This window comes from Poromitra crassiceps, assembly GCF_964638095.1.
Source record: "Poromitra crassiceps genome assembly, chromosome: 1".
Classification (NCBI taxonomy): Eukaryota; Metazoa; Chordata; class Actinopteri; order Beryciformes; family Melamphaidae; genus Poromitra; species Poromitra crassiceps.
In genome coordinates, this window is record NC_139623.1 from 117,254,602 (window position 1) to 117,281,604 (window position 27,003).

The window sequence follows — 27,003 nt, forward strand, 5'->3', positions numbered from 1 at the left end:
GATATCCCACCTGGGCAGTAGGCACTGAAGATATGGGGGGGTCACAACTCCAGCGCCCACAGCGTCCCAGGCGAGAATCGATCTCAGGACCTTCTAGCTGTGAGGCGACAGCCAGTACGGCGGTGGCAGAGTTGGTGAGCACTGGTAATAAATTATCGTCTGCTAACACAGGAAGTAGGAAGTATGGCTCTCTATATATCTACAGCGCACCGGATGGCAAGCTACAGCTCGTCTCTTATAGACTGTAGAAAGTCACAATTGAGAAGGCAATGGCGCATTTGGTGAGTGATTCATTTAGGATGTTGTGCATCTGATGTATATCATCCATCACTACGAGGATTATACTGTATATCAGAATTAAATAAATTCTGATTAGATTTCAATTGATTTGGTTTAATTGATTTGGTTTGTTTGATTGATTGATTGATTGATTGATTGGTTGATAGATAGAAAAAAGATCAAAACAAGAATAAAATAAAATAAACAAAAAACCTATACAACATGTCTTAATAAACAAATTTCTCATAAAAAAAAAACAGAAATTAAACATTACTTGTTCGAAAAGGAGTAGGAAGAAGTATACAGTCATTTAATTCCTACCCCTTCTCGGCTAGTTTAGTCATCCATATTCATATGTTCACTGCACCCTGGCGAAGGCACTTTCGCCGAAACATGTTGGTGTAACCATTAAAACACAGCAGAGGAGATTTTGAGTGTGCGACTTCTTTTCTTTATGTTACATACATATTCATAGTCATAGATATCTATATGTATATATACAAAGTGGAATCTGCTTATAGTGATCACGGTCATAGTGATCGACTGCTTATATTGATCAAAAAGCTTGGTCCCGAATCATTCCTACACATGCTGTTTTTAATAGTGATCAATTAGATGGTAATCTGCATGAGAAATAAAGAAAAATAAAAAAATCTATTATAATGATCCCCTGCTTATAGTGATCAATTTGACCCGTTCAAAGGTGATCACTATAAGAGGAGTCCACTGTATGTGGACTTCTGTGTGTGTGTGTGTGTGTGTGTGTGTGTGCATGTGCGCGTGTGTGTGTATGTGTGTGTACTATACTGCACGTTACCATATCTATATGTATTTATATGTAACGTTAATATGTTGGCTCAAACCAAAACTCAGAACATATGTTCAAATTAAAAATATGTTTACTCCAGAACCCTATGTTACTTTACCCCTGGATAGATCCAGAAGATCTTTATGTGCCCAGTTGAGAACGGGTACGCTCCCTTTGGCTATTGAGGTTGGCAGGTTCAATTCTATTGCTGAGGAGTAGAGACTTTGTACTGTATGTGAATTGGGTGTTGTGGGAGATTAATTTCATTTTTTGTTTCATTGTACGCTATATGAGGAACCAAGATTGTCTCTATTTCAGGGTATGTGAGAAGAGATCAGGAATAACTCAGATTTACAGTAAATGTCAGGACTTTGACCTGGATTCCTCAAGAACACAGCTAATTTCCAATATATATTTTGATTTTCAGCAGTGTTGAGTCTTTAATGCAAAATAAGAAACCTGAACTATTTTGGTCAGGAGATGATGCTAAGTTGGAATGGCTATTCAAGTCTTCAGTTTGGCCAGGTTTATTGGGAGTGGTTGGAAACTCAGAATGGAGAAGTTGTTCATCTGAATATACAACTCTGTCTTGTCTTGTTTATGTTTGAGCTTTTTGTAGCTTGTTTGTTGATTTGTTTGTATTGTTGAACTTGAATGATTTGTGTCTTGTAAGCCCAGACGGACCAGAGGTCTTTATGTGCTCAGCTGAGAATTGGTATCCTGCCTCTTGTCATTGAAGTAGGGCGGTTCACAGCTATACCAGAAGAGAACAGGATATGCAATGTGTCTGTGATCTAAAAGATGTTGAAAACTAGTTTCATTTCATGTTTTATTGTACTTTATATGATGATTTAGGATTTCCTTATTTGATGAAATGCAAAAGCAAAGACCTGAGCTCTTCTGGGCAGATGATGGTCAGAAGTTGGAGTGGTTGTTTAAGACTGAGGTATTTAAGACTGCTAACTTTATTTCTAGGGCCTGGAATAGAAGGCAATCACAGCTCTTTAAGTAGGTTCAGGCTGTGGGTTTCATGCTGTACAACTTCACTGTATGTATTTTGGGTGTTTCTGTTGGTTTTATGTTTTGATCATTGTTTGTTTAAATGATGAACAGTAAAAGTGTCCTGTAAGCCCATGTGGGCTGGGCTTCATTCGAAGCATGACACGTAAATAAAGAAAATCAATCAATCAATCAATCAATCAATCAATCAATCAATCAATCAATCAATCAATCAATATAATCTCTTGTGCAAATTATAAATAATTAATATATTTGCCTGTGTGTGTGTGTGTGTGTGTGTGTATATATGTGTGTGTGTGTGTGTGTATATATGTGTGTGTGTGTGTGTGTGTGTGTGTGTGTGTGTGTGTGTGTGTGTATATATGTGTGTGTGTGTTAGTGTGTGTGTGTGTGTGTGTGTGTGTGTGTGTGTGTGTGTGTGTGTGTGTGTGTGTGTGTGTGTGTATATATATATATTGAGCACAGCGGTAGTTCAGGCAGGCCACGGATGTCAAGCCCAGTTTAAACCCAGCCCACAGCTGATTAGGAGCTGATCTCAAACCCAGCCCACATCAGCTGACTGCTTAGCTGATGCATTCAATTGGCTCAACTCAAACAGGGCACCCTCATGCATAACTCATTGATCTAAGTGGTGTTGTGTTTTTGACTAAAGTGGTCCTGACTGAAATGTATATATATATATATATATATATACACACACACAGAGAGACGTGTGTGTGTGTGTGTGTGTGTGTGTGTGTGTGTGTGTGTGTGTGTGTGTGTGTGTGTATATATGCTCAAAGAAAATGTGCAGCTTTGATTTTCTTGGTTGTTTGTATCATATTCAGGGTTCTATGAAGATTTCAATAGAAGACGACCCAGACTTCTTTATAGATTTGGCTGACCTTTATAACTACACTGGTGATTCATATGAATATGAAACTGAAACTGATGGAGACTGCGACCTGAATGAGGGCATGCAGTTTGAGGCAGTGTTCATCCCGGTTCTCTACTCCGTGGCACTGGTCGTGGGTGTTCTGGGAAACGGGCTGCTCCTGGGCGTTCTGGCTCAGAGGAGGCGGACCTGGAGTGTGACAGATACCTTCATCCTCCACCTGGGCGTGGCGGATTGCCTGCTGCTGTGCACACTGCCCTTCTGGGCTGCACAGGCCGCTCAGGCTGACGGCTGGAGCTTCGGGACGCCCCTCTGCAAGATCACCGGAGCCATGTTCACGGTAAGAACCTGCTGGCGTACAGCAGGAAAGAGGCACAAAAACGGACCCAAGCAAGGCTTGTTAAACTTCTGAATACGGGCCCGGCGCCACGAGGGGGCGATGGGGGGCTTTGCCCCCTCAGTTCAATTTTCTGCCCCCTCACTTAAAAAAAAGAGAGAGAGAGAGAGAGAGAGAAATCAGCTGCACCCAAGCACACAGCATGCCATGAGCAGAAAGATGGAGACAACGCATCTGATCACTTTATTTCTTTAATTTAATGAACCTGGCACTGACTGGCTATTATTTTGTTTATTTTTTTGTCGATTTTTGCAGCAATTGTTTATTCTATGACTTTTCATATAGACAGTGTTGGGCAGTAGCTTGCTACAAGTAGCGAAGCTACATAGCTTAACTACATTTCTCAGTAGCTTGGTGGTAGCTTCACTACTTTTGAACCAAGTAGCTTTTTCAGTAGCTAAGGTATTTATAGACCCAAGTAGCTTGTAGCTTCCCGCAAAAGCTACAAGCTACTTGCCAGAGAAAATCCATGAGCAAAGCACGCAGTGTAGATTTCTGCTGGGGTTTGGATTAAACAGGAGGAGACATTGCATGTCAAGTGTGCCTGTGTAGCCAATAAAGCACTTCCAGTTCCATTATGATGGACAACAAGTGCCTATTTGTTTGGTGGAAAGTTGTTCTTTGACATGAAGTTGATTCAATGTGAGAAAAAAAAGTAGGCTAGCTTTGATGTAGCAAGCTGCTTTTGCCATGTTGCTCGTAGCTTAGCTTGCTACATTTCTCTGGGGATAGCTTCAATGTAGTTTAGCTATATTTAATCGAGAGTAACTGATAGCTTAGCTTACTACATTTTCCAAGTAGCTTGCCCATCACTGCATATAGACATATATGTTCAGAGTGCTCCAGACAGGTCCCGCATTTCACGCAAAGCTCAGCTCTATTAATGCCTTAATCTGCTGCTGTGAAATAAATGTTTTATTTGATTTTGAATAGTAGTCTTTCTTGTGTTGTTATTGCGCTTTTCAGAGGTTATTATGGTTAAAAAGTCCAGAAATTGGCATAGCGGGTATATAACCTATGTTTTACGATATAAAAATACAGTTCAATAGAAGGTTTGTGTGCACATCCAACCTTTTGTTAGGCCAGGTGCTGGGTACAGAGTCACAATATAGAAAAAATAGAAAAATACCCGCACACTGGAGCAGCTCCAATATATTTAATTTAAACAGCTACAGCAAGCTTTCGACCCTCACAGGGGTCTTCATCAGGCAAACGATATAAAAATATCATATTAAAAAAAAAAAAAAATCAGCCCCCTCCCCAGTTATAACCGCCCCCTCAGTCATTTCATCCTGGCGCCGGCCCTGCTTCTGATGTTACCATCTACAATGCTTTCGATAATTATACAATCAAATTTCACCTCTCTGCGCTGATATCTTTGTGCCCGCCAGATCAACTTCTACTGTGGGATCTTCCTGTTGGCCTGCATCAGTCTTGACCGCTACCTGTCCATCGTCCACGCTGCCCAGATGTACTCTCGCAGGAAGCCGTGGTTGGTCCACGTCAGCTGCCTGTCGGTCTGGCTCTTCTCCCTGCTCCTCACCATCCCCGACTGGGTCTTCCTGGAGGCTGTGCGGGACGAGAGACGAGGCAAAACGGAGTGCGCTCACAACTACCTGCTCTTCTCTCAGTCGGTATCTGAGTGGCGGCTGGCATCGCGCCTGCTGTACCACATCGTGGGCTTTGTCCTGCCTTCAGTCGTCCTGCTCTACTGCTACTCCTGCATCCTGCTCCGTCTGCTCCGCGGCTCTCAGGGCCTCCCGAAGCAGAGGGCCGTCAGGGTGATCCTGGCCCTGGTGGTGGTCTTCTTCGTCTGCTGGACGCCGTACAACATCACCCTCATGGTGGACACGCTTCACTCCAACGCCACCAGTCAGGCCTGTGCGACCAGAACGCATCTGGACAAAGCCATGGTAGTCACCTCCTCTCTGGGTTACCTCCACTGCAGCCTCAATCCTGTGCTTTACGCTTTCGTGGGCGTGCCGCGTGAAGTTCCGCCGTCAGTTCATGGAAATCCTGAGGTCTCTCGGGTGCAAGGAGAAGATGGGTGTCCGATTCCAGTCCAGGAGAAGCTCCACTTGGTCTGAGTCTGCAGACACCGCCAACTCCATTGCTATCTGATAGAGAGAGAAAGATCGACGAGCAGGTACACAAATATCTGACCAACTCTTGCAGCAAATTGGGGGGCGGGGAGACAGACACACCAACCTGGCTAGGCCTCTGTCATGTTTTCACTGTATAATTAATTTGTTATATTTGCTGTTTATCCTGTCCTCACAGGCTAGGCTTTCTGTCATGTTTATATTGGGTATGCATTGCTCCTGTCTAGCTGAAAATGAGCATAAACACAAGGCCTGTGTTGTTTCTCTGGCTACAAACAAGGTTTCCCTTGTGGTGAAATTGTTAGTTTGTCGAGCAATATCAGGTGTACATATTGCAATGAGTAATTGATATGATGCTATTTTACCATAGACTGTATAAAATATTTTACACAGTAACATACAAGTTAATCTTTTGAAATAATTACATTATGCATAATTACATATTATATATATATATATATATATATATATATATATATATATATATATATATATATATATATATATATATATATATATGCAGCATGTATAGCATTAGTTATATTATAGTACGCAGCATGTACAGTATAGCATTAGCATATTTGTATTTGTGTAAACCAAGGAGATTCAATAAACAGTTTTAAGCTTTGTTTATGGACTTTTGTATGGACACTGAGGCAATTTAATTTTGACTCACAATATATATCTTTATTGGTTATATCAAATAGGAAAGACACATTGACTTGCTCAGAATTTCAATTTTCCCTGCACATTTAGCTAAAACGATATAAAAGCAACCAGATGGATATGAAATAGACAATGGTTGAATGTTGTGGCCAGGGGCGTAGCTATGGCTGGGCCTGGCTGGGCCTAGGCCCACCAACTTCTTGCCTAGGCCCATCCAATCACGAGACTTTAAAGTCGAGCTGAACCCAAAAATGATTTTTTTCCCCATTTTAGTTAAAATACCTGGGTATTCACAAAAATAAAATTGCTTTAGTTTTTCACACTTTTTCACACCAAAAGTTCATTTTTCAAGATTTCATTCATAACAGTAATCTACAGTTTGCTAACGTCACATAGTACTATACAATTTCTACCCCATTTCAACCAATCATATCACGATCACGACATGGCAGCTGTCAATCAATCTTTATTTCAGGATAATTTTCTCCTCCAAATGAAGGAGAAAATGGCATCTAGTGTCTGTAATCTGGCAGAATTTCTATAGACGGTTTTAACTTGACAACAAAAACATTCTAAATTGAACCCCCGCTCACTTCCTGTTGCAGTGTTTGCTATGGACATAAAAGAAAAAAAAACATTCAAGTGCAGGACTGACCATTCCGTGAAAACCGTCTATACAGCTGAGCAACGAAAACAAAAGTAACGATGTCGAGTGAATATTTCTGCAGTTTGCGGAATGCTGAGAAAAAGGAAGTGCTGTGGGGTTTGCGCTCTGGTGAAAACCGTCTATAGCCCATAAACTAACTACTAACTTGGCCAATTGTATGTAACATACAAAATAAAGCAAACGGTAATGTCTAAGAATGCAAAGAAATGTAACTGGCTCGTTAAAGTCGCATTCCAGGATAACGTCAGTTAACGTTGTTAAAGGAGAATTTCGGTTTTTTACACCACGGTCCTCATTTCCAGCTTAAAATATGATGTTTTACTCACCCAAATACCTTTGGTTTCATTCGGATGCCCACAGAAGATCTGTCGCACCGAGTACACTCGTCAAACAGGCTATAACAGCCCCCCCCCCCCCCCCCCCTATTATATTTAAATATTTTTGCATACTGGGGTCCCTAAACTATTTGGAATTGCATAAATTGGGTATGACACATTGATATACTCTTGTTATTAGAATATACTATATACCAGGGGTCCGTGGCACTTTGCCAGGGGGTCCGCGAAAAGTTTACAGGAAAATAAAAATAAAAACTTTATTTTTTGTGTGCAAAAGCTTCATAGTTCAACGAAAATATGTTATACTTTAAATCAAAAATGGTTCATGGATTACATTCTAATCTAACAAACCTATCAATTTAAAAGTCAGGAACGCGCCGTGGAAACAATTAAGCTTAGCCCAAAATCACTAATCAGAACGAGGGGGTCCCCGGGATATTTTCTATCTTGTAAGGGGTCCTTGGCTGAAAAACATTTGAGAACCTCTGCTTTAATGGTACTCTTATCGGTACTTTTTGTTATTTTTAAGAGAAAACACCCTGGCTGGATGGGTATTTTTCCGCCCCGAATCCAACGCTGCCATCCTTGAGTCTCTACGAGTTACGGTTACAGAGATACGTCCGCCCTGCCTGCAGGACTACACTTCTCCTTCCCTGCTCTCTCCTTAGGCCACATACACAACAATTGGCGACGAGAATTAAGGACCTACGTCGAGAGATTCTGATCGCTGTGTTTTTTTTTGTCCTGGGAGACTTGGAACAGCAGATGCTAAGTGAGTCAAGTCAAAACAAAGAGAAACGGGACTAAATTAACATAACAAAGATGGCGATGATCGGGGCCATTACAGCATTTGATGGTGGTATTGAAGACTGGGCAACTTACATTGAAAGAGTGGAGTTGTATTGTGTTGCTAATGATGTTGGGGATGAGAAGAAAGCCAGTGTCTTGCTGAGTGTTATGGGAGCAAAAACATACGGACTGCTACGGTGTTTATTAACCCCTGAAAAGCCAGCAAGACTTTCAAGCAAATAGTAGACACTCTCCAACATCATCTACACCCCAGACCACTAGTGATTGCTGAAAGATTTAAATTTCACAAACGGAATCAGAGCAAAGATGAAAGCATCTCTGAATATTGTGCTGAATTGCGCAAATTGTCAGAGCATTGCCAATTTAGAGCATGCGCGTAGCCATGGGTGCGCTAGGGTGTGCAAATGCCACCCAGACAGGCCACTGGCGCACCCAAAAAAATGGGGTAAAAAAAGTGTTTTGTTTTGTCTGCAAAACACATGTCAACGCTGTCATGCACTGTGTCCAACTGTCCGCTGCCCTATGTGCCCCGGAGCATCATGGGAAACTAGTTAAGCTGTCGTCCACGTAAAGTAAACAAATGCACGCACAGCTGTAGCAGCAGCAGCAGCGCCAAATCAGGAAGACATGAAACAAAGCTCGCTTTTAAGCTTTTTCGGCAAAGGCAAGAAACGACGAGGAAGAAGATGACTCGTCGTCACCCTCCCCCTCAACAAGTGCGGATTGTAAGTGCACCCGTTCCCGCACCTGTATTGGTGGTGTACAGTGGAGAACAGACAGACGATGATGATGAAGAAGATGATGCAGCCGAAACAATGACGTTAACAGCGGGGAACGCAGCCAACAACACACCGGAGGTTTGTGGCCAGACAGATCTCTCTGCAGTAGACGAACATGCCAACCAAATTTGCGTTCTTTCCCGACTAGAACACTCATTGGAAAAAGTAGGTGAGACTTTTTTGAGATACTAAACAAAGTGGTTTTACATGTTGCCAAAAAATACAATTTAATTGACTGCTTCTACCTGCTAATAATGAGTGCGAAAAGGAGCAAACAACACACAAATATTCCTCTAAATCTGGTTTGAAAAGACCAATTTTTTTTTTGGCGGCGGCCTGGCGGCCGCCACCAAATGGTCCGCCCCCTGGCACACCCTGGCTTTCTGTGGCACACCCAATGAGCCGAGTCTGGCTACGCTACTGATTTAGAGCTGGTCTGTCTGACGCCTTGAGGGACAGGCTAGTGTGTGGCATGCACTGTGAAACCACACAGAGGAAGCTCCTTTGTGAAAAAGACCTGACATTCGAAAAGGCTCTGAACATTGCAATATCAACAGAAACAGCAGCACGGGTGCTTCAGAGATCCAACACAAATCTCTGGAATATGCTACAAATAAAATGTCACTGAAAAGAGATGAAGGAAAGAAATGTTACCGTTGTGGTATGTCACATCACCCTGATGACTGTTGGTTTAAAGACAAAGAATGCAGAAACTGTGGCAAACAGGGCCACATTGGAAGAGTGTGCAGAGCCGGTAAGCAACAGAAAGGTGAAAAAGATACAGACAAACAGAAAAAGGACAAAATACAGAAAAACAAGAAACAACCGAAAGGAAAATACAGCAGTGTACACAAAATGAAAGAAAGCAGTTCTGATGAGGATGATGATGAGGACTCGGACAAAAGTGAATTGTCTTGTCTGCAACTGCACAGTGTAAAAGAGACAGATGATCGCAGAGCAATATGGATCACTCCACAAGTGGCAGGCATAAGACTACAAATGGAGCTGGACACAGGCTCAGCCTTAACAGTGATCTCTGCACATGACTACAAACAACTGTTTTCACACATACCTCTGAAAAGAACTAAACTACCGTAAATTCCGGACTATAAGCCGCACCGGAGTATAAGCCGCACCTGCAAAGTTGACTGTTTTTTACATATATAAGCCGCACCGGACTATAAGCCGCGGGTGTTTTAATGGTTTTTTTTTTTTTTTTTTTTTTTTTTTTATGTTTAATTACCATATGTAAGGGTTCATGCACAGAGGGGATTGTCGGGAAAGAGATGGCTGTTTGAGGAAGCTCCCATTTATTAACATTTCAACAAAACAACATAACACAACACCACCTGTGTTGTGTTATGTTATGTTATGTTATGTTGTTAAAAGAGGGCAAGAGAGGAAATTAAAACAGAAGTGGATTTATAGTTAGAAAGAGTGCTAAAAAAGATTTTTTTTTTTTTTTTTTTTTTCTAATCCATAGATAAGCCGCACCGTTATATAAGCCGCAAGGGCCAAAAAAGGCCAAAAAACGGGAAAAAAGCCGCGGCTTATAGTCCGGAATTTACGGTACTACTGAGGACCTCCACAGGACAGAGAGTGCGTCCCAAAGGTAAAATTAAGGTGACGGTGACTTACAAAGACGAAACAAAGCAATTGAACCGCTATGTGCTGAAAAATGGAGGACCACCGTTGCTGGGGCGTGAGTGGCTCAGAAAAATCCACTTGGATTGGCACACCATCAAGAAGCTGTTTGTGTCAACAAAGGAGGACGGCGAGGCCAGACCTGAGAGACTGTCAAAAATACTTGCTAGTGCTGAGGAAGTGTTCATGAAAGGAATAGGAACACTTAAGGGCATAAAGGCAAATATTATACTTGAAAAAGATGCACGTCCAAAATTTCACAAAGCCAGGCCAGTGTCTTATGCAATTCGTCCCATAGTAGAAGCAGAACTGAAAAATCTGGAGCAGATGGGGGTCCTGTCAAAGGTGGATTGGAGTGAATGGGCCACACCCATCGTCCCAGTGATGAAGAAAACCACTAGCACAAAAGCAGGAAAACCCAACAAGGTGCCCATATGTGGAGACTTTAAAGTGACTGTCAACCCAGTTCTCCACACAGTACAGTACCCTCTACCTCGCATTGAGGACATCTTTGCTTCCCTGTCAGGAGGGGAACACTTCACAAAAATCGATCTGGCTCAGGCTTATCTCCAAATGGAAATGGATGAAGCATCCAAGAAATACCTGACGATAAATACACACCAAGGACTTTACCAGTACAACAGGTTGGTGTTTGGAATAGCGTCAGCTCCTGCAATCTGGCAAAGAGCAATGGACCAGGTCCTGCAGGGGATTCCAGGGCCTCAGTGTTACCTCGATGACATCATTGTCACTGGCAAAGATGACAACGAACATCTTTCTAACCTTGAACAAGTGCTCACCAGGTTGCGAGAATATGGGCTCAGAGCTAACCAACAGAAATGTGAGTTCTTTAAAAACGAAATCTCGGCTTTGATGAAAGATCAATTAATAGCATTAGGGCCTTATACTCTGCCCCTACAGCAAGAATCAAGGTAAATGGTCGTCTTACTGACCGCATAAGACTGGAAAGGTCTACCCGTCAAGGTTGTCCTCTTTCACCGACTCTCTTCGCTCTTTATATTGAACCGTTGGCACAAGCTATTAGGGAGGACTGTAATATACAAGGAATTGTGGTCAATAGTAGAGAACATAAGATAGCGTTGTACGCTGACGATATACTATTGTATATAAATAACCCAGAGACCTGTCTCTCTGGCCTGTTGGACCTCCTTGATACATATGGCACATACTCGGGGTATAAACTCAATATTAAAAAAACACAACTATTAACGTTTAATTATGACCCAACAACTGAAATCAAACTAAGACTCCCCATTGACTGGTCACGAAAAGCAATCAAATATCTAGGGGTATGGTTGACATATTGTCCTGGTGATCTGTATAAAAAGAACTATGATGTAGTAAGTAAGAAGATTAAAGAAGATCTCAATAATTGGTCATTGTCTATACTAAGTTTTAGTTCGCGAATTGAAACTGTTAAAATAACTGCTCTTCCTAGACTGCTCTATTTATTTATGTCACTGCCTGTTAAAGTCCCAAATATCCAATTTCAGGAGTGGGACAAGCAGATTTCACGTTTTGTTTGGAATGGAAAAAAACCAAGGGTTAAATACAAAACATTGATCATTAGGAAAGACGGAGGCGGTATGTCTCTACCTAACCTTAAAGATTATTACCACTCTGCCCAATTAAAAAACATAGCTCTTTGGTGTGATGATAAGTATGTGGCAAGATGGAAAGAGATTGAGACTGAATGCAGGGGGATTCCAAACAAGCAATGATTGGAGACCATAAGCTCACATTATCTCATCAGGATGACCTGAGTCCCTTTACATTGTTTACTTTGTGTACTTGGTTTGATGTCATAAAACAACTGAAATTGAAGTCACAGATGAAACAACTCAGATGGATTGCATATGACACAGATTTTAAGCCAAACTGCCATGGCCGTAACTAGCTATGAGGACGGGGAGGTCCGGACCTCCCCTAATATTTCAGCCTGCAAAAAAAAAAAAAAAAAAAAAAATTTTTTTTTTTTTTTTTTTTGCAGGCCAGGCCAGGCCAGGCCACTCACTGAACAGCAGGCCAGGCGCCGCCTACTGGTTTACTAGTGGTTTTATTACTTTATTCAGGTTTAAAGTGGGTGCATCTCATTGTAATCATGCATGATGCCAATTGCCAAGCTCCCGAAGTCAGGTATGCAGGTGGCTATATGCATGGTTTCAGTTTCATGACCCAATAAGTAACAAAAAGAGGTGGTGTAAAGTTAAAAACAACATAATATATTTTATTTTATTTTTCAATCGTTCCTATCAGGAATAAATAAATGTCCCTCTGTATGTTTTTTTTATTATCGATGATGACTTTGTGTGTTGTGTACGGCTTGGGTTGTGTACCTGTGTTTGTAGGTGTCATTTTGATATGAATTTGGCTAAAACAGTTTGTGTTTGTTAGTTACAATTATGTTGACAGGAGAGCTGAGCAGGTGGTGACATGAAAGAGAATATACTGAATAATGACATCACAACAGTATAATCCTAATGTTGATTTAAAATTATATATTACTCTAAATATGGCTAAAAAAGGGGGGGGGGAAAACTCAAATTTTTTTCCGCCTCCCCTTGCTGGATCTCCCCTATTTCGGAACCCTGGTTACGGCCCTGCAAACTGCATGAGTTCCAGATTTAAATCCTGTGCTGATAGAGGTATTACTGCCTATTGTAATATAATGGATGGGGATACATTAGAGAGCTTTCAAACACTAAGTAAAAAGTATGACTTGGAGAAGGACGATTTTTTTGGATACTTACAGGCACGACACTATTTATTAAAAGAAATTAAGATTGGGGAAATAACTCGGGAACCTAGTGGTCTAATACAATTAATGGTAACGGCATACAAAAATAATTCTAAATCAATAGTCTCAAAATTGTACCAGGGAATTCTAATGGGGAGGGGAAATACTACAAATTATATAAAAAAAAGATGGGAAAAAGAACTAAACGATACAATAACTGAACGTGAATGGGAGAATATGTGTGAAACAGTCTTTTCTACTTCCTGCTCCTTGCAGTGGCGTGAATTTAGTTGGAAGAACCTTGTAAGGTTTTTTATTACACCTAAAATGAAACCATATATGTCACCAGTAAGCCAGACATGCTGGAGAAACTGTGGGTCTGATGAGGCAAACCATTTCCACATCTTTTGGGGTTGCCCAAAGTTAAAGCCGTTTTGGGAGAGTGTCTGGGAAACCACTAACCAAATTCTTGGATGGCAAGTCACACTAACATGTAAATCACTGTATATGGGTGATATACCAGAAGAAATATCAGGAAATGATAAATACCTTCTTAAAATTGTAACTGTGGCTGCAAAGAAAGCGATTACTCGCAGATGGTTGCAGACCGACTCTCCCACAGCAGACAACTGGCTTGAAATCATTAAAGAAATTCATGAAATGGAGAGACTGACCTTTCTGTTGAGATTGAAATATGACCTGTACATCGCAAGATGGACAAAGTGGTTATTATATGTATCGGAATGAGGAATGTGGATGGTTTCTCTCCCCCCTGAAGTTTTAACAAAATATGCCCACCGACCCTCTCTCCCCTGTATTTTTCCACTTGGTTTGATTATTGTTAAGACTGTGTAATATGTTTTATGTACTGTGACACCCGTTTTGTTTTTGTTTATATGTCTGTTTGAAAGAAAAAATGAATAAACTTTGAGTTATAAAAAAAAAAAAAAAAACGAAATCTCATACTGTGGACATGTGATCAACAAAGATGGCTTACACATGTCTCAAGACAAGATAGACGCAGTGCTTAAGGCACCACCACCTGAAAATGTGCCTCAGTTGAAGGCATATCTTGGATTGGTGAACTATTACCACAAGTTCTTGCCTAACCTGTCAACAGTCCTTCACCCACTACATGAGCTGCAAAGGACAGGGACAGAATGGGAGTGGACGGAGAGCTGCGAGACAACATTTCAAGAAAGTAAAAGGCTCATAACTTCAGAAGAAGTGCTCACACACTTTGACCCATCTTTACCGATCCGATTGGCATGAGATGCCTCACCCCATGGAATTGGAGCGGTGTTATCACACAAATTTCCAGATGGCTCAGAAAGACCAATAGCTTTTGCCTCACGAACACTGGCTCCAGCTGAACGCAACTATGCACAGATTGACAGAGAGGCCCTAAGCCTCGTGTGGGGGGTCAAGAAATTCAATCACTATCTATATGGTCAAAAATTCACATTGTTAACTGACCACCAGCCTCTTGTGTCAATCTTCAACCCAAGAAAAGGTGTTCCAGTGATGTCAGCACAAAGGCTGCAGCGGTGGTCTCTCTTCTTAGGAGGTCACATGTATGTCATTGAACACAAGGGGACCAAGCAGCATGGCAACTGTCGTGAGGACTATAACTCTAAGTTTAGAAAACCAATGCAACTAGAAGGTAAAAGTATTACAAAAGGTTTATTTACAAATACAAAGTCTCACAGCACTGTGGTTCACCCCCCTCTCTCTGTCTGCTCCTGGGGAATGACCTCTTCTTCCTGTTAGCCACTTCCTTTTATGGACTTCTTCTGAAGTTCCACAACAAAGAGTAGCTTTATGCACTTAGCGCTCCCCTATGGCTAGGAGGGGTATAACAACATCTAAATTCTCTCTACAGTTTCCCTCCTCTTTTTACTTATTAATAGTAAAACTATTTTATTTAGAAGTTGTTATATTGCATTTCAACTTACTCTTAGTTGTATTCCTCATACCATGCTGATATATACATTCTTGTTAAAAGAAGTACACTTTACTTTGCCATATTCCGAATCCAACTGTGTACTCCTCTTTAGAATGTAGTGGCTTATAAATATTTCAAATACATGCAGATTATAAACTCTGTCTGTGTACAGTCTAGAGAAGTCCTCTGCGACCCCCTCTCTTTGCTTTTGGGACATCACTTAATAAAGCCTGTATTTGAAATGTGCCTTGCTGCTATATCACTCCATGTAATGATGGACTCCTTACTAATCCAAGTTATTTACATAATATACTTCTGATAGATTGGCCTAATCTACCAGTTTAAAGTTGTTGGATCTCATTACAACTATAGCATGCTATCATTGCTAAGCTTAGACACTATACATGACTTATAACATATGAAACATTGCACTACAATCATACACTTCACTTTTCAACATTATATACAAAGTACATACAATACAACATAATTTCATTAGCAGTTCAAATATTTGACGTGATTGATGTCATCTTGTCGTCTCCATTGGCTCCATCCATACAAGTTTGCTCTATCATTTATTTATAACAGATATTAAATTCAGACACTATTCAAATGATGTCATCATGGCTTTCCCATTGGCTCCTCCCCAGGTCAGATGCTAGTGAAGTGTCCTCTTGATGGCTTCCAGTATCTCGCCTCCATCTTGCACACTCACATTCGTTCACACACTCATCCATCTTAAACCCTCACATCCTGTCGATACTCATTCATTCATATTCCTAATCATATTTTGACATTCCTGGAGTCTTGAATCCATGTTCCAAGTCGTTGTCATCCCCTCTGCTCCGGTCTTCCGATCTTCCCTCTTCGTTCACCGTCTCCTCTCTGTGAATGACATATAATCTGAGTGTGGTATTCTATTCTATAGCAATATGTTTTAATATTTTTCACTCTATATAACCCCTTACATGTAAAAATCATCAATGCCACATACTTCCAGATAGACAATTATTTATTTTAGCTATTAACACAAAGGATATATTCAGGGGATTTCAAGAACTCTGGTTATATTCAAATTACTTTGGGATGAACTCTAAATTGTATTGACTATTTAATTTGGATAACTTAACTTGTAGGATGAATCATTGTACCATCAGAACCTCCCAGGGAATGCAGAACCACTATAGTTATTTAGTATGAGTTAGGCTAAACAACCGTCAAGCTCTCAGCCATTGTAGCCCACAGTCCACTATTCTGAGTGATATCAAAAGTAACCCCAAGGGTCTAATGTCCAATATATGGATGTCGCGTTATAGCCGTAGGCCCCGACACAACTTTCAATTTGAAGTCTATCTTGTCCACAATAAATCATACTAGTGCGTCATTCAAAGCTGCTCCCACACTGATCATTTATATCATACTTTTGCCTTTTATCTTTCCCGCCTAAGGATCTTTTGGTTGAAAAGGCTAAATGTACTTTTAGTAGTAAATAGCGATACACCTGCTTAATCTTCCATTCTTCTCCACAGGTCTTCTTCCTCCATTTCTTCAATAGCACTCTAAAGATGTCATTCCGCCATCTTAGTCCGCATTTCTGCAATGCAAACAAACCAAATATCAATGTTCATTTACAATCTGATTGACTTCTATGATCTATCCTTAAGTTCCACATCATTTGTCTTTTAAATTAAATCCCATTCTGAAAATGCCTTGCTCCAACATCATATGGGCTATAAAATCACCCTGTACACTGATACGCCATTTTAGATAACACATTTTCTCATTCAAATAAAACACTAACATTCAAACTTCATTTCCAAATAAATGAATATTTATGCAACAAGAAACATTATACAATTGTGTCACTTTGTAATCAACTTATTAAATCAACTTGCCTGATTCATATGGACTTTGGTATGGGAGAGTTGGCAATATCTCAATTTAATTTCCGTATTACAATTGAATTTGGATTCATGCATTAACCAAATACTATGCTAATAGTTTATTACTTTTCCCAGTACCTCCATATCAATTTCTACATTTCAGATATATTCCATCTATCGCTATTTTAACCAAATGTTCACATATTGCCAAATCCCCATCCATTTAGTCAATCAGCCGCTGAAACCTGATCCCGCTTGATCTCCGTCTCTTCCATGTCAATCTGTTTCAAATATAAAGGTTTCCCACAACACAACTATTTTCTCATGCACAATTCAATAGGCCCAGTAATTACATGATTAGTATGTTAATTAGTTAGTGATTAGTTTGTCATCACCACATGCCCCCAAACACACTTGAATTTAAAGTTTGCCTCACCCAACAAACATTTTCATAATTATTGTACATATTTACATGAGCTCATTTCGGTCAAGTCAACCAACAAGTCCAGTCAGCAGTCTTAAGTCAGAATACCTCCCTCTGACCATTCACTTCCCTGTATCACCAGTCTCTTCAAGTCTCTCCAATCTGCAACAATATTTTCTTGCAACAAATCACAATGAAATAAATCATACCTTCTATAAATCCTATAAATCCCCCCTTCTGAAACTTCTACAGATCTATATCTAGAGTTTCACTCTCTTCATTCTGCAAATAGAGATTCCATACACAGATATTATTTAATAAGAACCCATTTCATATGTTTGTAAGTGGGATTCACTTCCAATCACTGCATTCATCTCGTGCCCATTATGACATTCATCCGACATGACTTCTAATATTTCTTTTATTGTACCTTCCTCTTCTCCTCATAACACAAGGACCTGCTGCTTAAACCGAAAAACAAAATTCAGGTTAATGTCAGACATGCCATTGCTTTATCAATTTCCATCAGAACACATCTTTCCTAAATTAGAAATATTTTCTCTTCTATATGTTGATTTAAACTAAATAGTAGATTTGTTCACTCCTGACACTACAAGGCTTCTCAATGAATAGAATGTAAATTGTTTGTTCTTACCACCTTGAATTCCGCCCTCTGGCTTCTCCTTTGTTATTTTAATGGCTCTCTGAACTCTTTCTCTCTGCCATTTCATTCTTATTTTTCCTATTATATTTAGTAAGTTGGGCTATTATCATTTATCCTACTTAATACCGCTTCCTTCCTATCAAGTCCCACTTTTAAAGCTCACTTTACTTTTGGTTTCATGTTCTAAGCTACTCTGTCTTGCAGTGGCCTACTTTTACCCCAATGCTAATTACTTCTCACATTGACACTTCTCCTAGATAAAATGACTGTCTCCCCATTTAACAACCACCATGATGTAAGTTACTATTTACTATAAATTTATCAGATATGCATTATAACTGACTTCTCACACTCACATAGGCCTTCATCCATTACATGTACAGTATATAGACACAGCGCCAAACAGAATTACACACTCAATAATTAAGACATTTTCCCCTTATGTTAACTCCATAGCTATTGTGCTTTTCTTCCCAACTCACTCACACAGAAACAGCTACTCAACCAAAAATGCAAGCTATCCCCACACAGGACCCCACAATGACTGCATTTCATATATGGAACAATGACTTGGCTCTTTTCTCCACCTGTGATAAGTGACTCATCAACTTCCACCGCCGGCTTTTTAATTATTAATTATGAGTTATAAGTAACCTAGTTACGTCCGATTCTAAATCCGTGCAGATTATAAATCTGTCTAGTTAGGTAACCTAGTTACTATAGATTCTAAATCTGTTTAGTTCTAAACTATTTTAATTTCCATCTAATGGTTTTCTACTAACATCTAATGTCTCAGGTCTTTAACTAGAGCATAAACAGTACCAGCCTCTAAGGCCTCATTCGCACACAGTGAACAATTCTGCTTTTGATAAAAACCCGCCCATCTAATGGTCTCGTCTAACGGTACGTTCTAAACGCCTCACCTAGTGAGGTTTTATTTTTCCATCAGTCTAACTGGAATTTATCTGACGCGCCTTACATTCTAAATGCATTTAATTTATCATCTAATGATTTTAATTTATCATCTAATGATTTTATGTCGACATTGCATTATAAATGCTTACTAACGTAGTGGTGTCTTCTGAATCACAACACAAAAGCAGCCAACCATTTCACTCCCAAATCATCTGAACTAGGGAACTGCCCTCAGGTCCCATCACCCCCTACAGGCATAACAATAGCAGCCACATGTGAACATTGAGAACAATAGTCCTGTTCTGCTCCACTCTCCATTCGCTCACAGCTAACCACACAACCCAACCAAGTTAACTGGAAATAGTTAACCCAAACATTGAATTAAAAAGTAGAACCTAAACAAAATCAAATTACATTTAATTACGCTTTTAGAAAATATTACAATTATCTTTGGTGTAGTGAGCCAAAAGTTCATCATTCAACTCTTTCAACCCCCCCCTCTCTCTGTCTCTGTGGGGAGTCCCTTTTGTTCTCTAGGCTCTCTCTCACACACACACACTTCCATACAGCTATCTGCCCTGTTGTTACCACTAAACTTTGATCAATTCCTCAAGTGACGATTTAAACACACAAACCACAAACCACAACATTACACAAAACAATAACACACAAATTGTTCTCTGAAAAACCTATAACCCAACAGCCTATCTCTCTCTGCCTCTACCGGCCTGACTACAGTTCCGCTTTTGTCAGCCATGCTGCTAGAGAGATACAGTCTAACTTTTCCAAACCACCTTCCTATAAAACATAGCAACATTTAACAAAATACAAACTTAACCAAACACATTAAGCTGAGAGATTTGACTTTTGAACACAACGTAGACTTTAAATTAACTTGTTTTCCCAAATGTTTCTGATTTACGAAACCCAGGCCTGGTCACAGAGAGCCTTCACACAAGGCCTTCACACCTTTCACACAGACAGGAGAGGCCTTCACACCTTTCACCTCCCCCCCTCTCTGCAAACTGGCCCTTTGTTCCGGCCTACACAGCAAAATCCCTAGTGTTAAAAGTGCTGTGTCAAAATTGTTAGACACTTTGGGAGTTATTTTAACAACAGTGGAGTAAAATACCGCCTAGTGTTGGAGTACATTTCCATAGTCAGCTTTTAATTACACTGGGAAGCCCTGCCCACCTTCTGCTACTCTCCACATTGCAGGACCGCCATTTTCTTCCACGCAAAAGCCCAGGAAGACCTCGGTAAGTTCATTCCCTAAACACATTATTTGTCATTTCAACAGAAGCAGCATGTTAGAATAACTTAATGTTGTTGCTCACCATACTTCAGTTGGTTTTGTATCTTAAAATTCCGAATTTCAACGGGCTAACTAACTAGTATGAGTTGTGCAGCTTAAATGTGCGCGGGCAGCAAGCTAACGCTAGTGTTAGCTAATTAGCGTCAGCTAACCTTAACACTAACATCAAACTGGACAATATCAGCAAGAGGTAACCTAATGTAAATGTTGTTGGCTGAGTTATTGTATTATTTATGTAACGTCCACTGAGTCCAGTAATGTTATAGGGTGCAAAATGGACCTTTTTTTTCCACCCCGGCCTAGCATTAGGCTACCTGGCTGACTAGCGCTAGCAGCAGTAGTCTTTTACTTTGAAAATTGCTGAGTCGTATTCTACATGTTTCCTCAACGTTATGAGTCAGCAATCACATTATTTCAAGGATTAAAATGATTTTGCATCCAAGGCAGCCTGCCTATATTTATTTTCGTGTCTATATTGTAGCCTAGTGGGGTGACGTAGGGATACACCACTAGTGTGGTCACTGACGTAGCGGGTGGGCTGATCCAGCCGGAGAAGAGTCTGTGATTAGGTGAATAAGAAGCACCTGTTGGCGTTCCGCGGCTGCTGGGCGCTTGTTGTTTGCCTCGACGGAGGACTGGAGTCTCGTATGCACTGCTGGGGTAATCTATACATTCAGGCCAGCGAGGCTGCGACAGGCTGTGTGATATTGCTGCTTTATATTCACCGTCATGACGCTGATGTAACGTTACTGATGTGATAAACTATCAGATTCGTCGGGGAGTCCACTTAAATTGGTGCCTTACTTTGAAAATTGCTCGGGGCAAATCTGACTGTGTCTGTAGTTAACTCCATGTAGCTTGACACTGATCAACGCTAACGTTAGCAGGCTGGTCACAATCAGAGCCAGAACGAGTGGTGTTCAGTCATCCACGATGCTTTGAGACGTAAACACGCAGCTCCCAAGAGGACGTTACACTATTTTAGCTTCTGAATCGTGCTGTGAAAAGTCTGATGGAATCACAAGCATTGTCAACGCAGGTAGAGAAACATGATGTGGCACCTTCAGCAAGATTGCATGGTTAAACATGAAGTAGAATTCAACCTTACTGGTCATTTCTGCAAAATAGCTGATACTTTGTCAGCTGTTTGGTGGCTTTAAACAACCTTATTCTCTAATAAAATGAACATAAGTCACCTAAAAGTTGACCAGGGCTGTTCTGTTGAAATGTATGAGCTTGTTATATTGCAAATTAATGCAGTTTTTAACATGAGGAATGTTGTGCTGATCACATTCCTCTCTGCAGGGAGCATGTTGCTTAAAGTGAAACTTGGCGATGAGGTTTTTGGCTGCATGCATTACTTAAAATGCAGTAATTTTATTTCTCTTATAGTGTTTGTTTGAGCCTTTTACGGTAATTCCAGTTTCATTGAATATTAGTTAGTAGACTAATGTGGACTCATTAGATATATCAATGACCTTTCTGTTTACACAAGCTTTTGTGCCTGTTTTCAGCATTTGCAAAGTTTGGTGTCCCAGCTGTAACAGAGGGTGTCAAAGTTTTCCACACTTCGGGGACTGAGTTGGATGATGAATATCAACTGGGGTGCTAAACATCAAATATGAAACAGGTTTGTTTCTTTTGCAGTTATTTGTCATGTGAAGCTTATGTTCATTAGATAAGGGGTGGGTTTATGAAGGAACTGTACATAATGTTTTTTTCTCCAATCATGGTTAGCTGTCTCCACGGTATAATCTGTCTCCAGGGTAGCCTCTCCTGAGCGTCCCAGCGATCACCCCTTGATTCGTTGGACTCCCGGATAGTCAACCTTTCAGAGAGCCCTTCCAGAAAACGCCAGAGGCTGGATACAGAAGCCAAGCAAGTAAGTTGACAAACATGCTTGTTTTGTACGGACGGACCCCAGTAAAAATTGCACCATTGTTTTAGCAGCAATATCTCTTTCCAGAAATCATGACCCGGATACTCATGAAACTGCTCACAATGAGGACTGTGGATTATCTTGGGGTCATGATTTCTGGAAAGACACACAAGAGGTTTTGTTTATTTTTTGGTGCTTTGAACACCACAAGCCGAGTACCATCCAGTTCTTGCATTGGAGAGAAGGCAGACATCTCTACGGCCAATATCTCCCAAACTCATACATCTAACACAAAACAATGCATAAATAGCACTACAGATTTCATGAAAAATATGTATTTTGGATTTAAGGGTGAGCTGTCTCTTTAATGAAGTGTCTGTGTTGTCCTTTCACCCTCCAAGGAGCATTTCTATGATGGCGAGAGTGGCGTTGGGTACCTTGCTTGGAGGATTAAAACGATTCAGAGATGCAGGACTAAAGACAGACAAACAGCATTTGGAGGTAACACTGTAATAATAGTAGAAACATGTATGGAACGAAACGGTGACGAGATAATTTACTGAGTTTCTTCTAAAAAGTTGGTCTAATCCAAGTAACTGAAAATAGGGATGCACCGATCAATCAGCACGTGACCGGAAATGGCCGATTTTCAGCTAATCGGCCTCGACCGGTGACCGGCGCCGGTCAGTCCACATACTGTGCGCCGTTCGGCTTTCCCCTTTTTTTGTTTGGTTAATTACCTGCAGCTGCACGATGCACGCATTCACGTGACGTGTGCGCACCCCAAGCAGCCAAAAGGAAACACACGCCAGCATGTCCTCCTCATTGTGGAAATTTTAGTTTGTCACACACGGAGGGGCAGGGTACGTTGCAGAGTCCCGCTCAGCTGGAGTCCACTCCAGTCTGAGCGGCTCGCTTCACCTCACTGGCCCCTCTTCCCTGACCAGCTGCAGTCCATGTCACTGCTGCCTGCTGCAGATCAGCTGCTGCTGCTATCTGTCAGTCACATTGTAACGTGGATACAGGAGAGGACTATTTTTTCGTATTGCTAATAGAACAACGAACATAATAATAAAAGGCATCGGACCAGTGTGCAAGGTTTTCTGTGTGCGATGATTTTTTTTTCGGATGGCGGATAAAAAAAATAAATGGTTAAAGTGACTGTTCTGCCTGTTCTATCGAATTTCACAAAAATGCAATTATCTGAGCTTTCCTTTTCAGACGCTGAAACCATGCTGTATTCAACTGCTAATGCCTACATAACTACTAACTCTACAAACTAACTCTTTTAGACAGAGAAAGCACACATTCTATTAGTTCTTTTGAGATATTTTGTGTTCACAAACTCCTAGCAGAAAATAATCCTCGGCTCTTGAAAGATGAGCGAGAATCCTCAAAAAACTCCTTGGCAGAAGCTACCTACAGTAAAAAAAAAACTGTTGGCAGTGAATGTGTTAAAGCTGGATTGAGATATTGTATAAAAAAATAGTGGAAGACCTTCTTGTGATGATATAGAACTGCTACATCTTCTGTATTTTGTAAAAATGCTGCTGACATTGCACATGCACTGAATTTTGTTGAAGGGCCACAGAAATTAATTCAAGTGTTTCAAACTTGTGTTGTTACAGGTTGGGACAGTGACCTCATCAGTTTTACTGCTGTTACACCTGATGATTCCACCCACTGCCCAGGGTCAGAAGAGACCAGGAAAGGTGTCGGCATCCCAAGCAGAGAAACATCTTGTGCTCTTCAAGAAGGTTTGTACTTTTCCCTAATTTATGATAGCCTGGTAAAAAAAAAAACATCCTGATCACGTGACCTCAAATTCTGTTTCGCTTACGTATCAGTCTGGACTTCCAGCCACTCAGTGATTTCAGTGGGAGGGAGTACTTGCCTTGACAGACAACTCCTTCAGCCAATCAGCGTTACCAAATCAAGTCGAACGGCGAAAATGTATTTTCCACTGAGAAACTCCCCTGGTGCACACTCTTGTTGGTTAATTGTTATTGAGTCCATTTCAGCCTTAACTACACTTATGGCTGTGTTTACCCTTACTATTGTTAATGCTCATTGCTTCCAGAAACCATACTGTTTGGCCAGCAGAGACCCTGAGTTGCATTGGAATTTTAGGAAATCTCTGTGTATCCTATATGTGACTATACCTAGAGCGAAACAAGATGTGAGATCACGTGGACATTATGTTAGGATGGTTCTTATAGGAAAGGAGAACTTAAACGAAAGACAATGCTGATTTATTTTGCACATGGTCTCACACATCTGAAAAACGTAAACCATTTTGCAGGCTTTCATTTACTTTTACAGTTATTTAGTTGATTTGAGGTCAAAGTTGATGCCAGTGATTTCATTCATGCACAAATGACAACACAAGCAGCAACTTTAACTCAAATCAACTCAATAACTGTCCAAGAAAATGAATGGCTGCTAAACTGTTTACAGTTTTCAGGTATGTGTGAGATCAGGTTCAAAATAAATCAGCATTTTGTTTTTTTCCATTTAATGTCTGGGCTCTGCGCTAATAACATGCAAACTTAATGAAGATGCAAAGGAATATGCAATCGGCTCGCCACAACATGCATCCCAGACAAATCGCCATACATGTCTCTCTCTCTGACCGCAGCTGCACTGTAGACAGTCCGTCCCCGTCGTGGTGGGACCCAGAAAGCTGGCTACGCTCTGCTGCCTCCCAGGCTGAAGCGTGAGCTTCTGTTACAGCTTTCAACCTGGGAGCCAGTCAGGCCAGTCCACAGCCCTGGCCAAGGAGCAGTGACAGCAAGGTCTGCTGGTTAAGGGGCGCGCTGTCCCTGGTGAGAGACGGCACTCCACGGCATAACACTGATATTACAACCATGTAATTCTAATCGTCTGTTTGTGTTGTTTGTCTTCTCAGACCGGAACAAACATCCAAGAGCATCTTGATGCCATCACTAGTGCTCAACCCTATCTCCTGGCTGTTGGACCTCAGAAGAATGCAATCCGCCAGTTCTTCATCATCCTTGACAAGAATGACACACCTTACAGGTCAACCTCTTCCCTTGCTGCTGTGGATGAACTGTTTGAGGCACATTTTGTCTTTGGCACAACAGACAACACCATGCTCCACAACATGTTCACATTCATCCAGACCACAGTGTACAATGTTGATGTTTGCGAAGTCAAGCAGAGTTCCCGTGTTGCTGAAGTCCGGGCAAGGCTGCTTAGGAATGAAGTGTTCTGTTTGTCATGCTGAGTTAACTAGTTCAAATGCGCTTGTTAGGCATTTCCGGTTAGTTCATGGTTATTTGGATGGAAGAAATCTTTGCCTTCAATGTGTTCAGACTGGATGCGGCCGTGTGACTGTTTGGTACTTTTTCTGGTTTTAGGAAACATTTAAACACCAAACATACAGACTGTTGACCAACAGATTGACACTGATGTTAATTTAAGCAGTGTAGACCTAGATGATCTAGGAGAGGTGGTGACTGCTAATGTAGATGAGACAGCCATAACATCTGGACTGTTGTCAAAGACGAATATTCATTTGTGTGCTCTATTCCATGCACAGGACATAGAGTGTTATGGTTTAATTTGATACTTAAGGCCACTTGTTAATGATTTGAAAGTACTCGCTCAAGAGCGGGACTTCAAATTCCCATGTTTAAACACATGATTTGTGCTACTATTATTCAGGTCACTGTGGAAAATATAGGTTTGCATGGTCTGTTTGGCTTTGTGGAGTCATTTGGGGCTCGATGTTGCTGTCGTTTCTGTCTCCTTGAGAAGCATTGTTTGAAGATGATCCGGAAGTTGTACTAAGAACTATCGATATGCACACACAGCACTGTCAAACTATGCAAACAGATCCTACACTATGTATATTGTGTGAAACACACTTGTCTGTTAAATTCACTTTAGTAATTCCACACAGCCAACAGTTTTTCTGTAGACATAATGCATGCTGTTTTAGAGGGGGTCCCTCCGTTTGAGCTGAAACTTTTTCTGCAGTACATTCAGGGCAACTTCCTAAATGCTGAACAACTGGCTGGTAGAATACATGCTTTTGACTGTTTACAACCAGCAGCCAAACCGTCCACCAAGAGTAAAGTTGTTGGATGGAAGTAATGATTTGGAAATGAATGCCATACAGTCTTGGTGCTTATTGCGCAATATGCCTTTGTTATTTGATTCAGACAGATGATAAGTTGGTATCTTCTACTTTTGCTTTTCAATAAATGAAGACATTGACATAATGAATTGTGTTTGTTTGTTTTTTCACATTACATGCAAATTTTAAAGTATAGTAGTAGATTTAGATATACACTGACAGGAGTTAATTAAAAATCAACACTTGGAATAACTCCCACAAGGAGTAAATACAATAAGAGTTAATTTGTATTCACACTGGTGAGAGTAAGCTTTAAATTAACACTCAGTGTTAACCACTTCTAACATTGATGGAGAGTTAAATTAAGATTAACTCTCGGAGTGAACTAAAAGTAACACTATGGGTGTTAATTACCTCATAGTGTAATATTTTATTAACACTGTTCAGTGTTGTGCAGGGTGATGCAGTGTTAAATTTGGACTCTTTCTAGAGTTGAATTAACTCTGAAATATCAACACTATGTCAAGAGTAACTTTAACACCCTGTGGTGTGGGACCATATGTTATCCGAGCCAGTGTTAAAAATAACTCTTTAAGTGTTGATTTAACACTGCAAATTTTACTGTGTACAGTCCTGTACAAAATCTCTCATCTTAAGGAATATTTTATATATTTACAAACTAGTTTTGATAGACTTTGCTTCTGTAAACACAATCAAAACAATACTCGCCTTCT

The 27,003-nt window shown here is 40.6% G+C and overlaps 2 protein-coding genes across 2 annotated transcripts; both read left to right on the forward strand.

The window, feature by feature from the left end:
- Positions 1-236: 236 nt before the first annotated feature.
- Positions 237-5,863, forward strand: LOC310778718 (C-X-C chemokine receptor type 3-like). The gene is given in 4 exon segments (XM_083639186.1): positions 237-281; positions 2,935-3,321; positions 4,770-5,357; positions 5,359-5,863. Coding segments are annotated over 4 exon segments (1,128 nt in total). The 5' UTR covers positions 237-269; the 3' UTR covers positions 5,500-5,863.
- Positions 5,864-20,168: 14,305 nt separating this feature from the next.
- LOC310775779 (uncharacterized protein) lies at positions 20,169-25,522 on the forward strand. Its single transcript, XM_083635913.1, has 6 exons — positions 20,169-20,232; positions 21,803-21,918; positions 22,026-22,170; positions 22,569-22,668; positions 23,796-23,924; positions 25,076-25,522. The coding sequence occupies exons 4-6, from the start codon at positions 22,579-22,581 to the stop codon at positions 25,412-25,414; spliced, it is 558 nt and encodes a 185-aa protein (XP_083492039.1). The 5' UTR covers positions 20,169-20,232; positions 21,803-21,918; positions 22,026-22,170; positions 22,569-22,578; the 3' UTR covers positions 25,415-25,522.
- Positions 25,523-27,003: the final 1,481 nt, after the last annotated feature.

Excerpts from the sequence above, each read along its gene's own strand:
- LOC310775779 (XM_083635913.1), top strand. The coding sequence starts at position 22,579 with ATGATGGCGAGAGTGGCGTTGGGTACCTTGCTTGGAGGATTAAAACGA. Across the intron at positions 22,669-23,795 it reads CAGACAAACAGCATTTGGAG|GTTGGGACAGTGACCTCATC; the intron begins GTAACACTGTAA and ends GTGTTGTTACAG. Across the intron at positions 23,925-25,075 it reads ATCTTGTGCTCTTCAAGAAG|ACCGGAACAAACATCCAAGA; the intron begins GTTTGTACTTTT and ends TTGTCTTCTCAG.